We start from the raw sequence: 22,589 nt of genomic DNA, 5'->3' as shown, positions 1-22,589 counted from the left end.
CTGATCTTGATGTGTAAAATCACTGGAGTACCACTTTAAAATACTTTTAGCATAAAAAAGTGAAGCAAATGTCTGTGAGAGGAAGCTTTGCCATCTGAAGGACACAGAAGTGAATATCCAAGCAAGCATTAAACAACTTCAGTGTCTAGTAGGAAATTATACATACTTTAATGCCCATATAATATGTTTATTTTCCAATCAAGTAAAACATTTAAGACATATTTAAAAATCCAATCCAAGATTCACAGAAATAAAAAAGGCAGTACACTTATATTGGGGCTAAAATAATGAGTGATATGCACATAGAAGAACATTTTTCCCCATTCAAAAGCAATCAGTGCTTGGCTCTTGACATACTCCAGAAAAAGAGAGCACAGAAGACTCCCTCTGGCCACAATGTAGAGAGTAAAAACATAAACATGAGAAATGTGAGGTTTATTAGTCAATACAAGGAGGTATCTGCACTTAACTGCCTTGGTTGGATTTCTAGGTCCTCAAAGGTCCAATTTCCAGAATGATTTCATGTACATAACCATAATATGAATCCAGCATGATACAGTTCAGTTTAAAAAAAAAAAAAACATCATAAATGATCATCTCCTAGAATACATTGTTTTATCCAGTCAAGGCAAAGAACAGAGCAGCCAACAAAGGCAGCAGTTGAGGTATGTGAACTTCAGTCCGTCTGCAGTCATCTCCTCAACAGCCACATGAGGGAGTAGTGAGATTGACTGCTGAGGTTTCCCCGTCAGGGATCATGGCATAGTACATCCTGTCTGTCTCCTTTGTTATTAAGGATAATTCAGGGTTTTTTTGTCTTCATTATATGAATGTAACATTCACGTGACTCTTGGGTTATTGAGTAGTCTTTGAGCCAGGCGTTTTAGCAGTTATCTTCTTGTAAGTATCTGAAAATGTAGACACTGCTAACACACTTGATGAAATCCAAATTTAGTGATTTTGAACCTTTCAGATAAACTGAATGGCAACAATGTAACAGTTGGGACTGGTATCAGTCTTCTTATCTAACTCTCAGCCAGAAATGAATAAGCTATTTCCCAAAATGTCTTAACTATTCCTTTAAAACAAGGCTGTTTTTCTTAACATATGGAGATTCATGGTTTTCAACTGATAGTGACAAAATCAGCCCAATTTTAAGTATAGTTGTATAAAAGTTTCCACAGAGCTAAACCATGCAAATGCAGTTTCAGGTTCTTCTCTTAAAGTGAGGTAAAAGAGACCAAAAGCATGAATTATCCTTTCAATACAGCTCTACACAAGTCCATATTTTATGAAATAAAAAGATTAAAACAACAGGTTATTCTGATTTATCCTGGTTTCTCCATAAATATCACAATCATGAGGTCATGTGACATGATACAATCTTCTCTACAAAGCCTTTGAACAATGCATAATGCCACATGGCAGGTAGATCCCTCTTTATCAGATATTTCATTTCTCCTTTACCGCCACTGTGGGGCAGAAATGTACCAGTGTCAATTCTCAGATTGGTTTAAATTTCTAATGAAGGAGCCACAGTGTAGATCTTTCTTTATTTCTTGGTGTATTCTGTGGCAGCACATTGCATCTGAGAATATCATGTTCCCTTTTCTAGGCCTGAGCCTTCTGCTGAGATACAACTGGTACATTCAGGATCACAAATGTTCAGGTCTTGGTCTTAAAACCTTATTCAGCATTTTTCATGATTGCTTCTGTTGTCTCATGTTTGCATGATTTAAAACTCATGACAAGTGAGAAACTAACTTACTTAACTATACCATCCTATAATTTGTAAATCCTACAATAACCATTTGATTATTACTCCCTCTCTCTTTTACAGTCACTTGTGCTGTACGTGAGGGTTTCTTGGCTCTGTCGAATACTGAACAGGACAATAAACAAGAGATCAATCAGTAGTTACATTGATTGGAAGAAAATATAAAGCTACTAATAAACAATAATATCACTATATTTTACCGTGATCGTTTATTTTGTTCATAACTGGCATAAACAAGCATTCAGTTCCACATGTAGGCCCACTGCAACGTAGTAATTCTCTCAGCTGAGTGTGAACTGTAACACTGTGGTCATATGCAAAATCAATCTTTAATCTCATGAGTTAGTTTTAGTTTGTTTTTTTTTAAAAAAAAGGTACTGATAACAATATTCATCTTCATAAAAAAAAAAATTAAATGACGTCTATTCAATGTCACCATTAGTACAAAATCTACTGATTTCATGTTAACTGATCACAATGCCACTCTAAACTGCAAATGCAGTCTGCAACAAAAGGGACATCATCTCCAAACCACACGACTTTTGATTATCTGAGGCTGTAAAAATGGCTGACAAAGGCCGTTAACATGGAGCCCAAAAAGAGGAAAATATCTATTTGGTAATAGGGTCAGACAAACAAAACAGAGAGATAGGCACTCCTTGTGCGAAGTACAATCCTATTTTTTTTCCACCATAAGCCCATCATATCAAGTGGTTACAAAAATGGTTATGATAAAATACTTACAAACTAAAAACAACATTCCATGTCTGTTCAAAATGTGTTCACACGGAAATGTAAAATATTTCATATTTAACATGTCTATATTAGCTTGCCCAACAAACTGAGGTAAACTCACTGGCTGTCTGCAGCTACGTGGTGAGTGTATACTGACAAACACAGAGCTGGCAAAAAAAAAAAATTCACCCTGGATGTGTGAGACAAATACGCCCGTTCTGAAAAAAACCTGCGTAAAAACCTTGAAAAGGGCTTTGATTGTAAGATATATTTGGAGTCACGAGTGACGAGCCGTTTCAGGGCTGATTCGTTGAAAATGCCATGTGACTCTAGTGCGACGACGAGTGGCAATTGAATCAACAAACAACTGCATGGAGGAGGTAGAGGGGGCCTGGGAGGAGGTAAGGAGTTTGTGGAGGAACAGCGCATATGAGGTAGGCTTTTGCTGTAAACAAAAAAAGAGAATTTTTGCAGTAAAAAGGAAAAAAAAGTAACTCATCAAATCTGGGAAGGAAGACCAGGAAGTCTGTGGCAACACTAGGGAACTTCTCACACAACACCTCAGTACAACAGAGACCTACAGTTAATCATACAAGCTCATCAAAAAATATACAAAACAAAAAGAAATGCACAACTATGTATAACTCAAGAGGTAGTTGCTAATATCAGTACATGAATCGGTTACATACTGTATGTCTCTTCACCATTGCTTAACAGAGTTTGTTCAGTCAGTCAGTGGATGATTCCCAAAAGAATAAAATACACTTTTTTGGTTAATTCCCTGAGAACAGTTCATCATCCTGAGAGGAATTGTGTGTAAAAATGTAAAAATACATCATACAAAAAGATGTTGTTTCCATAGAGATTTGAGCATGGGCTGTGCTCCTTGTGTGGTTTGGTCATTCACTTTTTTTTTTTTCTTTTTTTTTTTCTTCTTTTTTGTACTCTGTCATGCTGCATTGTTGAGATTTGATTTTTAACGCACGCACACATTCAAAAAGCTGTACATAAAAAAACAACCGCAGTGTTGCGCTTTCAGCAATAAGTCCCTCTTACTATGAAAGCAAGCACTTCAGCAAACTTTTAAATGCCTTCAAAAAAATAAAGCCAAACTCTTCGGTATAGAAATATACCAAAAAAAGTTGGTTGTCTACTTTAGAGCTTTAAAAACACACGAGCTAGTTTGATATCAACATACAAAGTTATTTGATTTGTCAGAACATTAAGATACAACTCCAAAGCGACCCGACGTGAACTTTGTGAGGAGTCAACTTCAGATAAGCTCTTTTCACATTCAATATGGTCAGAGAAGAGTTGTTAGGTCACAAATAAGTGCCACTAAAGCCATGCTTGGGATTCAAGTTATACCAAAAGCAGCACTCTTTCTCTCTCTCTCTCTCTCTCTCCCTCTCTCTCTCTCTCTCTTTCTCTCTCTCTCTCTCTCTCTTCAGTGAGTCTGAAGCAGCAGCAGCAGCAGTGACGGCGTCTCATTCCCAAAGAGGAGTGAGCGTTACCTGGCTGGTGCTAACTAACAAATGGTAGGCACAGATGGAAGAGGAACAGGTGGTCGGATCTTACTGTAACACAGCTGGGAGAGCAAACAGCTTGATGTTCTGCGACATTCATTTCCAAGAGGAAGAATTGGTGAGGTATTAAGTAGAGCAGCTGTGATGACACTGTAATGGTCTGATACTACACCTATAATTAAAAAAAAAAAGAAAAAAGGTGACTCTTTGTGCTGTGTCAGAGGTGACGGCTGACTGTTTGAATTAGTGAATAAAGAAGAAGGTGTGGAGGAAAATGACAAAATCAGTTTGATTTGTCATGGATGAACAGTTAAATAGAGAGAGAGCTATAATTTTCTTTTTCACACAAGTATCCCATGCTATATACAGGGCTATTCACCTATGTCAGAGCTAATTCCTTATATATGCATTACTTAAAGTTAATAGAATTTCAATTATATCTTGTGACTTTACATATATATTAATGACTTATACTATGATTTATAAACTGTAATGTTATTTTCAACTAATTATGCAACCACCAAAAGTGGAAGTCTCTAATGCTAATAGTCCACTGAAGTAACGACTCATTACCTTGAATCTAAACTATGACCTAGCTGGATAATACGATGTGTTATCTAAGGCGTGTCTATCTATGATAATAGGAAACTGAGAGGGTAATAGTGTTGACTCGCACCCCCGAAGGAGAGGTGCTCCAGTCTTTTGCTTTCTTTCCGAGCGTGTGCAACACACACACATACAAACACACACTTTCTTTCTTTCTCTCAGTCTTGCACGTGCATGCACAAACACACATGCTCGCTCTCTGAAGCGACAATCACTTGGTCCGGTCTATTTCACGTATGAGAGAGGTATGTAGTGGACTTGAGTGTTTCAAGATAATAGAGAATGTATTTAGCAGCTCGTCGTCTGGCTTTATGGATTCCAGAGGGAATCAATAGTTTCCCTACAGATCTTTAGAAGCCGAGCTGACAATCCTTACGGGTCTGGATTATCGCTTAGAGGGTGTTGAGCTTTTAAAAGTCTTTGTCTAATCCTTCTTAAAATGAGCTACCGTGTGTGCTAAAAGGATGCATCATGATTTTTTTTGGAATGATTAGGCCTACAGGAGATACATTTGTGGCGACAACATCTGTAAGGAAAAAAAAGCATTCAAAACGGCCAACACTTAGGTCCAGGGGGAAAAAAAACAGAAGGAAGAAAAAAAAAAAATCAAGCCAAGATTCATACCATGTTGTTTCACTCTTGAGCTGCACTGATTTGAAACAAGAAAAACAGTCATTCCCTGCAGTCACCATTCCTGCTGTGGCTGCCATAGCTGCACCAGATGACTGCAAGTCAGTCACACACATTCACGCACGTCCGTACCCCATTGATCGTTGCCATAGCTGCGCTGGTTAGACAAAAAAAAAACAAAAAAACAAATAAAATAAAAGTAAAGAAATTAAGACCTCCCATTTTTTTCACAGGTGTGAGGTAGATGAGGGGGGGGGGGCTTCAGGAATCCTTGATTGAGGGGAGACATGAGGGTCAGGGGTTAGCGGTGAAAGCTTCACCTCTATGGGCTGTTTCAGGATTTCCTCCACCTCTGGGTACGGGGGCCGCGGTGTGTGTGGGGCTCCTCGGGGGAGGAGGAGGAGCCTTCCAGGGGAGATGAGCTAGAGCGCTCCTCCTCCTCTGGGGGACAGAGGTAGGGCCCGGTCCCTGGGCTGGAGGCCGAGGTAGACGCATGTTGGTCCTGAGAGCCTGTGGCAGGCGCCAGCGCCTTGTGGGGACACTGAGCCACCATGTGCGTGATGCTCTGGCAGTAGTGGCATTTCTTTGGCTGGGGGGGCAGGCCACACTCCTTGGCATGGTGATCCAGACCTCCACAGTTATAACAGCTGCAGAAGATAGAGGAGACATTGAATAAAACAGAGAATACATTAGATGATGAGAGAAATATCCAAGATCAAATTTATTCCTTTCACATTACTCCTTTGCTTCATGCACCAAAGGACATACTTTCAAAGTTTGAAGACAATTTTTAGTTTTACAATTTACCTGCTATATTCATTGAATACGATACATAACTCTATTAAGAAAAAAAGACCACATTGTGTGGTATTCCAACCACTGCAGAGCTGCTCTAACTAGGACTCACCACTAGATGGGAGTATGACACACAATATTGCTCTGGATCAAACATGAGTGTCAGTCTGTGCAACCTGAATTATGTTATTACATTTGAGAAGAATCAAGAAGGGTGCTGAAAGAGTAATAATGAAAAAAGTGAAGGCAAAGGAACCCAAAATTTCTGCCTGCCAGGATGCCACCAACTGTTCTGGCACAATATCCAAACATGTGGACATTTTCTTCTATTTTATTTGACGCTCACTGTCCTAAACAAGTTCAGGGTTCAGTGTCTAATTTCATTGTTGGTCTGCTGTGCAATGCTTAACACACCTCAGTTTAGAACAGGTGACACATCACAGTATAAGACATTGCAGCATCACATGCTGCATGTAATTGAAGGATGTGGCGTGACAACTTTTTTGACAAGACACGGTTCAACAGCGGCGGTATCACGTTATCATGAAATGATGGTTCACCACTTAGGTAACTGTTATTCTAAAATGAGATCGATCTGACAGAAGGGTAACACAAAAGAATGACCGCAGTGAACTGCTTATCTGTCAAATGTCAATGCTGTCACTAAGAAGACAAATCACAGGCTTTTCTAAGGAAAGCTGAGCAGAGAGTCTGTTTCAGTTCTCAGCAACAGGAGCTGAATTATCTCCACATTCTCATACAATTGAAAAGAACATCCTTGGGGATTGAATTAAACAGAGAAATACACTGGACCCAGGTTCATGTTTCTTATGAATCATGAACATTTTTTTATGCTTTTCTTACAGTGTTACCTGGGTAAAATCTATTAAATGTATTGAAGGCAGATTTTACAGTACTATGCTATTAGCAAGTTCATAGAACTAAAAGTAGATACATATCATATATTAAAAACATTTCAATGGTGTAATTTTAATGAATTTATGCTGCTTTTCAAAAGAGTCATAACCATATAACAATATCTATTGAAAAAATGGTGTGACATAAGTCTACTGTAGACTTAAAGGTATATTTGACCTTTTTGTTACATTAGAAATTCATTCACAATTTCTAAATTCAATTCCTCTTAACTTCTTTGTATGTTTTACATCATGTGGGGGTTCAATGGTTTAATCTCAGCTAAAGGTTTTAAAATATGGAGATTTCAACATTTACAGAAAACTATTCAGAGTCATAAATGCAATTAAATTCTTCTTAGCAACAAGAATTTAATGTGTGATCAAGAATCATCAACAAAAGGACTATTCTTAGACACTTGTGCTCTTCAGCAGTGCCAAAGAAGTTGGCGTGTCAATCACTTTTAACTTTGTTTTAGAATAATTTGCTTTGTCTTTTAGAAAGCAGTGTTTTTGGCAACAAAACGGTGACAGGTGAGCGCTAGAGAAATAAATCATATTTCTTCAAACAGTCTTCAACAGCCAGTGATGGAGACCTGGCTCATCTGCTCGTTAGTGCACTGCCTTCATAATTAATGTCTGTAGTTATAATTTCCATAACAGCTGAATTATCTTCTTACAGCGAACACCTTCAGAGAGATGTGATGAGAGAATGTAAAGGATAGACTGAACAATCGCTGGTTGCATAGCAGAGTAACCAACAGGGGTCAGAGCAGCGTAACTGCCACAGGGGCTGCTCACACTGAGCTCTCACAGAGATCTACCTGCCATCTCTGAATCCAATACTGCCAACTTGCTACCACCTTAGTAGAAGGTAGAGACACTTGACCTAAAACTGGATCAATTATCCCAAATAAACTGAATTATTCAGCTGTGTAAAACTATCAGGGAGCTTCCTCACACAGATACGGTTTCCTCCTTTCTTAGAAAAGCTTTTCTTTTCATACCGGAAAAAAACTGGATGGCAGCAGGTTGTTCTACTAAGGAAGCTGTGATGCAGCTTGTTTGTGAAGGAGGAAGCAACATAAAGAGTGGTGGAGCTACACGCTAATGTAAATGCAACCTTGTAGTCATGTGGATATTGTGTATATTTTTGACTGTTATGCACCACAACGCCAAAGCAAATTCCTCGTTTGTGCAAACCTACTTGGCAAAAAAACTGATTCTGATTGCGACATGATGCCTTCCTACAACAGATACCGTATACACTCGGCTCAGCCTCGCAGGGTTCGCTATACATCAAATGAAGGCAATCTTTGTCAGCAGGAGGAGAGGGAATGCAACCTCCTCTGCTTAAACCACCAGGCGTTTTCAAGGAGCTCCATATGGCTCCCTCTGACAGATTTTTTAGCAAAGCACCCTTCAGGATTTTACTGAGGACAAAACAATTGATTGAGCTACAGCCGCATTGAAATGCATATAAGCCCAATACATCCCTGCGCTAATGCCGTTTCTAATGTAAAAGCTGGCAAATTGATTTAAAATAGCGGCAATGGCAGGCAAAGTGCCCTATTCAGTTCCTTAGTATGGTTCACAATAACCATAGCAACAGGCATGTACTCGGGCAGATTGAATAGATTTAATCTATAATTTCAGCCCACCACTGCGGCGAGATGACCATATAACATATGTCTGCTTCTACTATAGTGCAGAGCTGCTTTCTGGATGCAAGCCACCAACACCCACACACATTCAGGTTTTGTTAAATGAAACCTGGACTAATGAGATATGCATGAATTATTACATTCCTGCAAACACAAAGAACACAAAATAATCCTTTTTTAAAATTCTCATCTATCTCAATTTCAGTGTATTTACCGGTCTCCCTTTGGTTTGCGTTTCTGGAGTGGGACCTTCCCTTTTGGTCTCCTCTCGCTGCCTGCACAGGGTCCCCCACCAGGTCCGGTCACCCGCAGGGACTCCAGGCCCTTAGAGGACTTCTTATAGGTGAACTCCACCTGCTCACCCTCCTTTAAGCTGCGGAAGCCCTCCATCACCAGTTTGCTCTGTTGAGAGAAAAAAAAAAAGCAATAATCCATTTAACAGTGGAAGATGCTTAATGCGCACAACACACATGGATCTATACATACTGTCAGGTGAAAAAAAGATTTAAGTTAACGCCAATGTTACTTGAATTTGCTCTCATTATAACTAATTTCATTTGATTGATGAGAAGATACAATCTATATAACAAGAATTCTGATGGGGTATGTATGTATGACTTTTATAGGAGCACAATTAAGTGTAACACAGCAGTAAGACAATTCATATCCAAGTCATTTAAATTATTTTAGACATCCAAATGTCCTTGAATTATGTTGAATCATTGGGATCCAACTGAAAGCAATTCAAATATCTCCAATGTGTCATTTTTAAACGCTTTAAATACACAACTATGGAGTTGTGCTTTATCTTCACCTGTTCTACAGCGCAGTAAATAGATAAAGACTGTGTGTGCATAAATGACAGGCTTCACCAGGCAAGTGAAAGGTAAGAGACTGTCTGTCTTGAGCAATTAAGGTAATCTTTCAAAGACTCAATTTAAACCCTCACTTCTACTTTCTGTCCGCACAGCAGAAAGCTTAGCATTAATGTTATGTAAGTCCACACCCATCAGAGTAGATTTAACACTTAAATATTGAACAGTTGCCCAAGAGCATTATTGTGTCTGTAAGTGAACAAACAGCTTTCCAATCAACACTTTTCATCTCCAATATGACTGTTAGAGAAAAATCAACCCTTATTATCAGTGGGAAGTTTACTGAGGGGGGGCCTGCACACACTGCTGCATGCGGCAAACACAACGTCCAGTAGCACATCAAGACATCATTTCAAACATGGTGGATTGACTGTATGTGATTTGCACCAACTGCCGTGACAGTCTGTGCACAGAGGGACTTATCTCACACAGAGCATCCATGCTGTACTCCCTTTATCTACTTTTTGCAGAGGCACCACTTCCTATTCGTTCTGTGTGTGTATGTGAGGGGGGGGGGGGGGAGAGAAGCATGTCGCACCCATGCAATCATTCTCTCTCAGCACATCCTCCATCCATCTTATCTACATGATCAGAATTATTGATGTCGTTACTACATAACCACTGGACAATGATTTATGTCTTGTTGATCACGCAGAGCAGACAGCTGATAGGCTGTATCTGTGACCTTCATGAATCGCAGCGAGCCCCGCAGAACTCGGCATAGGTAAACACACACACCCACATGAGCATGCAGTGTGCAGAGCCTACTACCTACTATACATCGAGGCCTATAAATAACACACAGGCTATCTGTAAATGCAGTGCATGCTGTAAAGACAGATCTGTAGGAGACAGAGGAGGAGAAAGGAACGAATGATGGGAGGGAATCAAATGTGAAACTATAGAGGAAGGAGAGAAAATGTGCTCAGCAGCCTTTTTCTATAACATCCGTGTCAACAACTGCTGCAGTTACAGGAAGCAAAGGATGCTGTATAGCTGATCTATTTGTAGATATAAATGAATGTGTAGGAGAAAGAAAAAAAAAAGAGAAGAGAGAATATATAAAACTCCAAGAAGAGGAGGGAGAGAAAAGTGACAAGAGACGTGTGGATTAATTACAAACTAAGAATAGAGTTTGAACACATTTGAATACATTAAAAGTAGTTTATGATTTCTTATATGTTTCAGTAAAAATATGTGAAGAAGTCTCAGATTATGTGTGAGGTTTTAAACTTTGTTTGATGCAGTTTTTAAAGTGTAATTTGTGATAAAAACCGATACAAGAATTTACAGTGTAAAATAAAATAACTACAACTACTTTCCTCCATTAGTTCACATTTTAAAATTGAATTGAGAATACCACAACACTGAACGAGGTGCTTCAACACTCACTTGGTTATCAATTTATTTTATTTATAGATATAATTGTTTTATTCGTATTTAGAACGTAAAAATGTAGAATAGGCCGAGACCTTTCTGACACAAAAAATCTTTTGTGAATACAAAAAACATAAGTTTGCGTTAAATAAACCAGTTTTCGTTTTGTTTTTATCATTTCCTGCGATACAATTTCAGAAAAGTTCTTTTTGACAATTTTAAACATTTTAGACTGTTTTTAATTTAACTTTATACTTTGACTTTATACCTAAAAGTTTTTGTATGACAGCCAAACTAAAAAGATAAAAACTCTCCATTAAAAAATGTCCACAATAAGTTTAAAAGATCTTAATACAATATATTCTCGTTGCTCACATGTTATTTTGGATTTTGTAGCTAAGAATGAAATATACAGTATTCACTGATAGACTTATTTTAATTAATTTTAAAGTAATGTGTAAAATTGGAATATGTTTGGATATTTATTTCCTACAACAGTAGAATAGAATAGTTATTCCAGAGATATCACAAGATCAAATAATACAGTCACAAGGAGCACATTTTGCCGAAAACAGACTTAATTTTAAAAGTGAAACAAATTACATTTATTCACCAAAAAACCTAATACAGAACAACTTTCCCTTGTGCTTTAATATCAGACCTTCTCTGAAGCTACTCTTCCTCCTTATTTACACATTCTACATATTTTATGAGTAAAGCAAAAACACACATATTGAGATATTTAGTCCAAGTAATTTGCCAAACATGAATTCATTCTGTTCTCTCTCAGATGTGCTTTCTGATTCTCTCCCTCCTGCTAGTGAGGGTTACAGCCAAGGCCAACTCGCTGCTTGTCGATTGCTGATGGAGGACTGGTACATTTTGGGTAATCAGGTATCGAATATGGCTTTGAGGAAAGGACGAGGCTCAGGGAATAGAACTGAGTGAAAGCAAAGATTCTGCACAACAGATGTAAGAAGGGGGGACGACGAGGTGAGTCACAAACGGAGCGTGGGACTTTATGTAACTGATTTGGATCAATCTCCTGCGCCTGTGCTTCAATAATGACAAATTACAAGATTCAACACTCGATCGTTTTTTTAATGCATCTATCAAAACTGCCAGGACGTGCATATGCCTGACCTGGCTTTCTATTTCTTCAAAATAACCAACCAAGGAGCCTGAGGCAACTTCAACCCTGCTCATTCAAATTAAATACCAATTACGATTACCATCACTAGACCATCCAAATGACTGAAAGGCATTCCTGCAGCAGAAATCAGTAGAAAGAAAATAAAAATGAGCCCATCCCCCACAAAACAGAGTGTATTCTGAATAATGATGAATAATCATCGACTGGTCTCGAGACTGTGTGGCACATGAGCCCTTCCTGTTCCTCTCCTGTCTGCAGTGCACAGGCAGCTCGTCTCTCCAGGTCAAAGTTGAGTGGTTTGTCTCAGCACCCTACCCCCCCCCCCCCCCCCCCCCCCCCCCCCATCCAACCCCCTCAATGCCCACAATGCACCAGTGAGGAAACCACACAACCCCTTTTGTTCTGCAGAAATGCAGGAAAACACACACACACACACACACAAATACACGTCTCCTCCATATAGAATGCGGTGTGTAATTTTTTTTTGCTATCACACACTCGTGCCCTCCTGTCTCAGATGAGTTTCATTTCAGTTTCTGAAGCAACAGCTCAGTCTCTCCACAATTACGTAATAAAACACAGCATGTGGATGTACATGTGTGTGTGTATGTGTGTGCCTCTGTGCTGGTGCATGCATGTGTCAGTGTGTGTGTGTGAAAAAAAAAAAAAAAAAAAAACTTCACAAATCAGAACCTGTAACCCGAGTCCCCTCCTCTCAAGTGACCTGGCGGGTGTCCTGACCCGTTTCAGTTTACGCACAGAGGTCAGGAAAGGGCACGGCCGGGGAGAGGGAACGAGAGAACGTCAGAGAGAAAGAGAGAGAGGGAGAGCACAAAATGGAGGAGTGGCCTGGAGCAGGGGGGTGTGTGGGGAGGGAGGTGGGAGGTGGTGGTGGTGGTGGTGGTGGAGCAGGGAGGGTGTTTGGAGGAGGGGGGAGGTTTCATGGAAATGCCTCCAGCGCATTCTGTTCAGCTCCAATGGAGGAGCAACTCCTGATCAGTGGCTGGACTTGGGGGGAGCCCAGGAACAAAACCCCCATTTGATCAGGAGCCCCACAGGTCAGCAGCAGAAATCCGGGGGTCAGTGGTATAACCATCGCAGCACCACCCCCTGCCTGACTGGAGGACCACACCAGCACTCTACACTTTAACTGAGAGCCACCGGCAGCTACTGTCATCCTAAAAAAATGGATACCAACATATTTTAAACCGGCTATTATGCTTATGAGCTTCTTATATGTAATAAATATCTTCATATAGCTCAGCATGTGTGTAACTGCGTGTGCATGCGTGTGTGTAGGAAGGAGCCAGCGATCAATACAGACTCTAGCATCCTGGATAGAAATAGCCCTCCTTTTCATCAGCCGGGGCCCTCGTCATCACCAGGCCCAGCAATCAATACAGGAAGCTGTAACGTGAGGGGATGGGGAAGCAGAGAGGAGACCCACACCATCCTCCCTCCACCTTCCAGCCTCTCTCTCCGTGGCGACCACCAGCTATGGAATGGCTAATTACGGGATGCTTTAAATCAGAGGTGGCCCACGCGGAGTCATGCGTTGTTTTTGTGTTCGTATGAAGAGGAAGGGGGTGTGTGTGTGTGTGTGTGTGTGTAGGGGTGAGCGTGAAGGGAGATGGCGGTCACCATGTGGCGTGGTGCCATTAAGTAGCTTTTTACACACAGGAAATGCTAAGTGGACAAAGCTGGGCCAGATCAGCTCAGATGGACATAACCCAACAGGATGCATATAAACCAAAGAAGAAAGAGGAGAGAGAAAGAGCAAGAAAGCTAGATGAAGGAGGGAAGAAAAGAAAAAAAAACACACACACGCACACGCAAACACGCTGGGCGAAAACCACCAACAGAGCCGGCCTTATGACGCTGACACCCCAGCCTTCCTCAACACGTTGTCATTAGTGGCCCTGACCCTTGAACCCTTCCCAACCCCCATCAAACACTTAAAAGCCTTCATGTTTCCCCTGCTTCAAATTAACAACATGCAACACCCGCGATTATGAGTGGGGCAAATATTTGATCTGAGGGAGGAAGCACTAGATCATCTTGCTACATTTATCAGCATGAGAGGGGAAATGAACCTCGCTGAGGTGAGTGGTGATAAAACACACAGCCTGCTAATAACAGCACCCATTCAAAACAGAACCACCGTCACAAAGCATAACTTCTTTTTTTACAAAAATGATTTAGTTAGATTTAGTTTAGTATTAACACCACATCCACTAATGGCTAATAATGGACATATATATATATATATATATATATATATATATATATATATATATATATATATATATATATATATATATATATATATATATATATATATGTATGTATGTATATATACACATATATACATATATACATATATATATACATATATATACATATATATATAAACTGGTTGCGAAATAAAAAAGGTTGTTACTAAATTTTTTAAAAATTTGTTACATTTTTTGATACTATGCCATAGTTTCACAAAAATAGCATTGTCACACATCTTTTCATATTATTAACTGCCTTTGTCTTACTTGAAGCTGTATAAGAAATATTATAATTACACATGGTTTAAATTAAAATAATTATCTAATTGATTTTGTTCCAGTTGATTACATTTGCAAAGACCAGATCCAGCAGCTTCTGTTTTTCTCTTTTGGCTCTAAACTCAACCATCTTAGTAAATGATACTCATAATATGTCGAACATGACAGAAGTGAGATTATGGTTATTAGCTGAATTGCTTGCTTATGACATTGCTATTAGAAAAAAATTGCTTTGGACATTTTCATTGCTAATCTTTACACATTATCTTCTCATTATCTGAGTTCTATATTTAGTGGCAACTGTGATCTTCTTTTGAGAAAAGTTTATTTCCCTCTTTCTCTGCCCTTTCAAACAGAATTTGACTGCGGATGATCTCAGTTTAAAACATTACTGATGTATTTCAAACACTGCTTGAGACCAAAAGAATCTCTCCAAAAGTAAACTCTTAACATATTTTTATACATGTGCTTTTCCATTTCCTATTTATCTACATATTCTATTTAAATTTCAGTGTTTTTCTTTATCTTTTAGAACAGAAACAATTAATAAGTTTGTCATTTTTCAAGCAAAACATGTCAAACACTTGCTGGTTCCAGCTGCAAAAATGTGAGAATTTGATTTTGATTTTCTTTACTTAATATATTTAGGTTGAAAACTGTTGGTCACATTAAAAAGAGCAATTTGAAAATCATCTTGGGCTTTAACAAGGAGCATTTTTAACCATTATCTGACATTTTATAGACCAAATGATTAATCAAGACATTAATATGCAGATAATGAAATAGTTACTATTTGCTGCACTGTTACATTTGTAACCATACATGTCTGTTAAAGATGCAAGATCAAAAAATGTCTCTATTCTGCTAAGTAACAAAACCTCTTTCAAAGACATATTTACTGAATATGTTTGCATTAGCTTTGATTCATGTATTATTTTTGCATGTTTCCATCTTTTAACATTTCATTAAATTAAATGAAATATCAGCAGCAAAGCACTGGACTCTCTTTTTTGTATTTCAGGTGAATTGCAACTTGTTATTAGCCCTGCTCTGCTTTCTACTCCACCACCTTTCCAATTACCAATCATCTCCGCTGTATGTGGCCAGCTCCTCAAAAGGAAGTCACATGACTACTCTTTCTTCTTCTTTTGCGTTTTTTGATGTGCAGAAGAGAAGGGTGGGTTGGTGGAGGGGTGTGGAGGGTTGTGGAGGGTTGAGGGTGGAGGAGGAGGGGGGTGGGTGGTGGGGTGGGGGGGGCGGGAGGGGGGATAGTGTGGCTGCAGGAGAGACAAAGCCTGATACTGGCTATCTGGAGGCAGAGATGGGTGGGGCCTGCATGCCAAACGGTGACACGGACCAGAGGTTAATCTCACTAGGGGCCCACTTTAACCTCGCTACACAAAACACACGCTCTCTAGCGCGTGCGTGCACACACACACACACACACACACACTCAAAACCTAAAACATCTTACAAACGGTTCACATGTAGACATCAACAACCTGAGCGTAAAGTAAGAAACACACACACACACACACACACACACACATGGGCTCCATAAATTGAACACACACTCTGGAGGTTTCAGGAGAATAGCAGCAGCAGCAAACTGTTCAACATTTCAAACTGATTACTGACAAAGGGCAAGCAGCCCCCCACCTCACCACCACACACCCCTTCACCCCACCCAACCCTCCTGCCTTTTTGTCTTTAAAGAAATTCCTCTTTTTAAAGAATGCACGAGGAGAGAGCACCCCCCGTGTCCCAGCAGGAACTCACACACACACACACACACACACACACACACACACTCACACACATTTACACACAGAGAAACACAGGTAGAAAATGGGGTTGACAAACAGAGATAATGAAATTGTCTGTGTGTAGAATCAGTAAGAGGCACAGAAGGTGAAGAAGCTTAATTACGCTCTCACTCTCTCTCTCTCACACACACACACACACACACACACCTTCCAAAAGGAAGTGATCAGATAGGAGCCCTGATGAAGAGGCCTCCCAGGAAGAGAACTCGTGGTCGGGCGGGGACCCTCTGGCTGACTCACACACACTCTCACCCTCCCTCTCTTACCTCCTGCTCCTCCACTCACTCGTCTTTTTCCAACCTCTCGCTCATGTTTTCCTCCTCGACTACCACTGGCTAACCCGCCCTCCAACACCACCACCCCCTCCCCCCTACCCCCCCCTCCCCACCCCCCTCCCGCAACCCTCCGCCACCCCCACCCCACACTTATTTTTCCCACATCCCTCCTCTTTCCCTCCCCTAGGAAAACTCCTCCTCTCTCTCCCCCCCCCCCCACCTCTCTCTCTCCAGGCTTCTCCTGTCCTCATGCTCCCTCTTCCCCTCCCCATCATTCTTACCTCTGCCTCTCTCTCTTTATCGTGCATTTAGGGTCAGTGTGCAGAAATAAATTTGCAACCTTTATACTGTGTTGTTTTTTTTTTTCTTGTATCATAAATGCTGAAAACATTGCACGACCTTTGTGTCAAACCAAACACTTTCTCTCAACAGTAAAATCCTGCTCTTTATGCAGGTGTACTTGTTGGCGTCTCATTGATTGGAATATTTGTATCCAAAGAGAAATATTCTTACTTTCAGACTCATTACAAACAATTAGAGCTGCAATGAGTCAATTTATCGATGAGTCCATCAACTGAAAATTAACTGCCAATTATTTTGATAATTGTTTCATCGTTTTGAGTCATTTTTTAGGAAAAAATTGTCCAGATTCCAGCTTCTCAAATGTGACTATTTTATGATTTATTTAGTCCTCTATGACAGTAAACTGAATATCTTTGGGTTGTGGACTGTTGGTCAGGATAAAAGCAGACATTTAAGGATGTCACCTTGAGCTTTGGGAAACAGTGATGGACATTTTTCACCATTTTCTGACATTTTATAGACCAAATGACTAATCTATTAATGGAGAAAATAATCAACAGATTCATCGATAATGAATATAACTGTTACTTGCAGCCCTTCAAAATACACATTTCAAATATCGTACCCACATACAGCTATGATAACCAACCAAACTTATAATTTGACGCTGAACACCTCATAAACACCTAGAAGCAGCATCAGTATCTCATAAATGGCTTCAGGCTGCCAGCAGAGACAGAGAGGAAGAAGCAATCGCAGAAAATGAGCGACTGATTTAATAAGAGTGTAAGATGAAGGCAAATAGTTGCAAATGAATGGGGAGTTTTGCATTCAATATGACAACGTGCTTTATGAATGCACACTGTCTGCTCTTTATGCTAAATGACATTTGCATTATTGTAAAAACATAGCTGGAAACACTGGGGGGGGAAATGCATAAGTATAATCATATGATTCACTGTATGCTAGTCAACTGTCTATAAGGTTGTTTTTATTTTAATGTGTATATTTTAAACAAGTACAAATGTGACTAGCTCTGTATAATTTAAGAAAATCATTATCCATCATTATCCACTATGCAGAGAGTGACAGTTATTAATGGCAATGATATTTTCAACACTACACTGTGTTATAACCAAAATATATAGACAGAGACTTTCAAACCACATCATGGACTTAATAAAATCTTCCCACAGATAAGCCACCAGTCTGTCCTGTCCTTTACTTACAAAATGCTGAGACAGAAAGTGTTTATTTGACTTCTGCTCAGCTCTTTCTGCTGTTTCCCAGACTAGACTTTTCCTCTAGCTGAGCTGATCCACTTCTAAACATATCTGGCCGGCAGGGAAATCAGGAGCCTGGAGTATGTACCATGCAGCGCATTCGGTCGATTGAAGCCACAATATGAGAGTATCAATCAAAAACTGATAACGCAATGCTGCAATATGCACTTTCCTGAGCTTCTCCACATTTTCAAATATTCACAGCAGCACTAGCAAAAACTGTCTCCACACACATATAAAAAGAAAATAAGAATGTGCATTATCTAATGTATACATAATGTACATCCATGCTGTGAGTATAGAGACAGATGGAGGAAAGGTCAACATGTTGTTTAGAGCTGCAACAATTATTTCATTATTGATTCATCTGTTGGTTGTTTTCTCCATTAATCGATTAGTTGTTCGGTCTATAAAATGTCAGAAAATTGAGAAAAACGTTGATCACCGCTTCATAAAGCCCGAGATGCAACCCAAAATGTTTTGTTTAGTTGCAACCAACAATCCACAACCCAAAAATATTCAGTTCACTGTCACAGAAGACAAAAGAAACCAGAAAATATTCACATTTAAGAAGCTGAAACCAGAGAATTTGGGCATTTTTGTCTTTAAAAAAATGATTCAAAACGATAAATTGATTATCAAAAATTATCAAAAAATAGCCAACTAATCGTTGCCGCTCTAATATTGTTTAAACATAATTCACTCAAAATGTGAAAGTTTTATCACCTACAGTAGTTCAGTGCAGAATTAAAATGATTTTATAAGTAACACCTGAACTGAAATAATTGTTTACTGTCAGTATATCAAAAAATTAACTCTATCTCTGTCAAGATTAATAACACATTTAATAATGAACAAACTCTGTAAATGAAGGGTGATTTAAAATATATAAAAACTTAATAAGGTGAGGTGAATGCAGCACAAAACATGAAAGCAAAGCAGCAACATTCAGTACTTCATTTCATCATTATAACACTGGTAAACAACAAATAGGCTGAAAAACCATCAAATCATATTTAAGCCAGACTCAGTGCTCCCACTTTCTGTTTTTACACAGACACACAACTTTTTACATTCATGCTTTTGTGAAATCATAATTTATGTTTTCAACACTCCTAGGTCGTCTGATACTGATCAGTTCAGCCATCTTTTCTTTTTTTTTTATTCACAACTACATCCCTGTTGACATCTGACCCCTAATGTTCTCCCCCCACCCTTCCCACCAGTTCAGCACAACATCCCGTGACTCCACAATATAGACACCTCCAGGAGAGGGTGTCCAATGAAATAGTGAAAAAAATGCCTCTCCTCATCCTCATGTCGTTCCTCCCCGAGTATTTTAAAGCCACTTTAAAGGCCCGTAAAAAAAGGACGATTTAACATGGGGAGGAAAGAGGAAGGCAGGACTTTGACTGCTCTTTGTTTGCTGCAGAATAAGTCGGGGGAAAAAGGCCTCTGAAATGAACTGCATGCACACTAAATCAACTGTACATGCGGTAGAAAACAGGTCATGGCTCCACGTCACAAGTGAGAGTAAAAACAAAAAGGATGTTGTGTGTTTCAAATGAGTCAAAATGCAGCTTCCCAACCAGAACATAACCCCGTATGAGTGTGCACAGTTTGGCTCTTTTTTTTAAAAAAAAAACCCTGCTTTCCGACATGTTAGCTGGCTGGATATCAACCAAGCTCTGCTGTCCATTAGGGCCAAGTGTGAAACTAACCGTGTCATAGGCACACGACATTTCTTCCCTTCCCTTTACAGTGCAAGAGGGAAGCAAAGGGAGGGGAAAACTGGACGCATGTGGCTCAAAGAGGAAACTTAACGTGTTTTTTTCTCTCTCTCTCTCTCTCTCTCTCTCTCTTCAAGCCCGTGGGCAACGTGTGATTACACAGTAACATGTTGGCCAATGCAAAACATCCGGATGATACAATGTAACTACCGACTGGTGCCCTGAGAAGAAATAAAAGGGGGCCTGCGGTCATCAGGATGGGATTGGAAGAGACAGTGAAATTGTTGTTCTGTTTTTGAAAAGGGGAGGGGAGAAAAAAGTAATCAATCATTCGTCGCTTTTGCACGTTTTTCAAAATGCGAATGAGGCCGATGCGCACCACATCAGTCGGCTACAAAGCAGATGTTTATTCCACGGTGGTTGGTTTTTTGTTTTTGTTTTCTTTTTGTTTTTTTTTCTTTGGGTTTTTTTTTTTTTTTTTTTGCGACAACTTACTTGGTGGACGAAAACATCCAGAGGGGGGTCGACGGGGCTCCCTTCGCTGCTGGTCATTGAGATAAATCCAAAGCCCATCCGGACGTTGAACCATTTGCAGAAGCCCGATCCCGACAGGATCTGAGGTCGAGTCCGGTCCTCCTGCTCGGTGGACTTGGCGGGGTCTTCTCCGCCACCTTTACCCGGCCCTCCTGAAACAACGGGCACACAAGAAGCAGTTAGAACATTTTACAGACTCGGAGATACACCGCAGGATGGCTACTCCACTGCGCGCATACCGGTTTATATAAGTTTAATGGGCTCAGTTGCGTAAAAAAAAAAAAAAAACTTCTTCAAGAAGCGTGGGGGGAATCCCCTCCACTTGCAAATACAGGCTGTGTGAAGTTCAGGGCCGGTAGAAATTCCCTATACTACTATTTTCGACATCTCATAAAGCGAGCAGGGGCGCATGGTGCTGTGATCCGGTGTGCACCAACGCCAACATTCCCCCAAAAAAGTTGTTTGTTACTCCATGACAGATGATTCGTGCACAGGCATGCTCAGTCGGTGTAACTTGTGGAGGATTTTTTCTCGTGCATCTACAGCCCCGCTCTCAATGTGGAGTTGTCGGCTATAGGAACCAAAAGGCAGGTGTACACATGGTTCCTCGAGCTTTACCAGTGGGCAGAATAGCATATAGGCTCTAACAATGCATACATCTTAATGCAGCGAAACATGGTTAGATCTGGTTTGCTCAGCAAGGGGCGGTTCGGGTCGTTTTTAAAGGTTTGGAACAATAATCACGTTGCACCTTGCCACCCCCCCTCCCTCCCCGAGCGAGCAGATAGTGGAGGGAGAAAAAAATAAGAGCAGAAAATAGAAAATAATTGCAGAATAACCTTCGGCCATGTTTCCCCGCGGACCCTCTGCGCCCAAGTTGCAATAGAGAAGCTTCCTCTGCGAAAACGGGCTGCGGTAGTCACCATTAATCCGACATCCTCGATCCCATCGGTCACCAATTTAGCTCGCATGGTACGGCGTGCTTTCTGCCTTTTGATATTTTTGTCATGTCTCTCTCTCTTCCCTTCAATCCTTTCCTCACTCACACCACCTCTGTACTGCTCTCCCTCTCTCTGTCTCTCTCTCCCTCTCCCTCTCTCTCTCTCTCTCTCTCTCTCTCCCTCTCTCTCTCTCTCTCCTTCGCTCTCATTCGCTCTCGAGCTGGCTGTGCCCGTTCCCGTAGTGAAACACGTGACTTTGTCAATTACATGCTTTCTCGCTGCTAATTTCTGCCCTGCGATCTCTGGGAAGAGGGGAATCGGACTCGCAACCGTCCGCAGGCACCTTCACCTCGAGTTGTCTGATTATAAAAAAAAAAAAAGTATAAGCCTACACTGAGCCAGTAACATACAGTAAACTTTACTGCTTGTTCTGTGTTTTGTTGAGGCGAGGAATACTGTATCATAAGTGGTTGGTGTAGCCACATGAGGCTATTATACTCTGAGATTAGATTAAATTGGATTGAATTAAATTTGAATGATCCCTGTGGAGTAATTGGATGGTTGCAGCAGAAGGGGAAAAATACACAAAAAAACATGAAAAGAGTGAAGCAAACAAAAAGAAGTCAAATAAATGAAGGCACATGTTCACAAAAGTATGTAGCCCTAAATTTAAATATATTCTTATTATTAGGTGTACCTGCATGTAGAAAAGTGTCAGTCGGAAGATGCATATTAAAGTCTCCCTCCACTCAAAAATACGGTGTCCTTATTGTTACTTCAACTGCACTTTGCACAATGATGTATGTGCAGAGTTTGACACTGGAAGGCTGTTTTCACATTCCTCTGCTGGAAGGGGAAAGTTTGTCTGAGCTCACCTTAAATCTGATGTTTAAGCATGATTTTGTGACATCACAGCTAGTTTGGAGCCAGTTGTGGTCCGGTATGCAACTTATGCAAGTTGTAATGTGAAAACTTGAAGCCTCCAGTGCACAAATACTCAGCAGTGAAGTAGGAGACATCCTGCATCCAGCAGTTATACTTTTAGAAATGAAAATGTTTGCAGATTCATAGATTCTGGATTTCTAATGAT

The 22,589-nt window shown here is 40.2% G+C and overlaps 1 protein-coding gene across 1 annotated transcript; it reads right to left on the bottom strand.

The window, feature by feature from the left end:
• Nucleotides 1-414: 414 nt before the first annotated feature.
• On the bottom strand, nucleotides 415-21,831 carry lin28b (lin-28 homolog B (C. elegans)). Its single transcript, XM_067572844.1, has 4 exons — nucleotides 21,398-21,831; nucleotides 20,520-20,710; nucleotides 8,862-9,049; nucleotides 415-5,921 (listed from the first exon to the last, which is right to left on the bottom strand). Exons 1-4 carry the CDS (start codon nucleotides 21,405-21,407, stop codon nucleotides 5,609-5,611), a joined length of 702 nt encoding a protein of 233 aa, XP_067428945.1. The 5' UTR covers nucleotides 21,408-21,831; the 3' UTR covers nucleotides 415-5,608.
• Nucleotides 21,832-22,589: the final 758 nt, after the last annotated feature.

This window comes from Thunnus thynnus, chromosome 18 (genome assembly GCF_963924715.1).
Source record: "Thunnus thynnus chromosome 18, fThuThy2.1, whole genome shotgun sequence".
NCBI lineage: Eukaryota > Metazoa > Chordata > Actinopteri > Scombriformes > Scombridae > Thunnus > Thunnus thynnus.
This window is presented reverse-complemented; position numbering and strand designations above follow the sequence as displayed.

Coding starts and splice junctions, on each gene's coding strand:
- lin28b (XM_067572844.1), bottom strand. Junction 9,050..20,519: donor TGGATGTTTTCGTCCACCAA/GTAAGTTGTCGC, acceptor TTCTCTCAACAG/AGCAAACTGGTGATGGAGGG. Junction 5,922..8,861: donor CGCAAACCAAAGGGAGACCG/GTAAATACACTG, acceptor TATCTTCTGCAG/CTGTTATAACTGTGGAGGTC.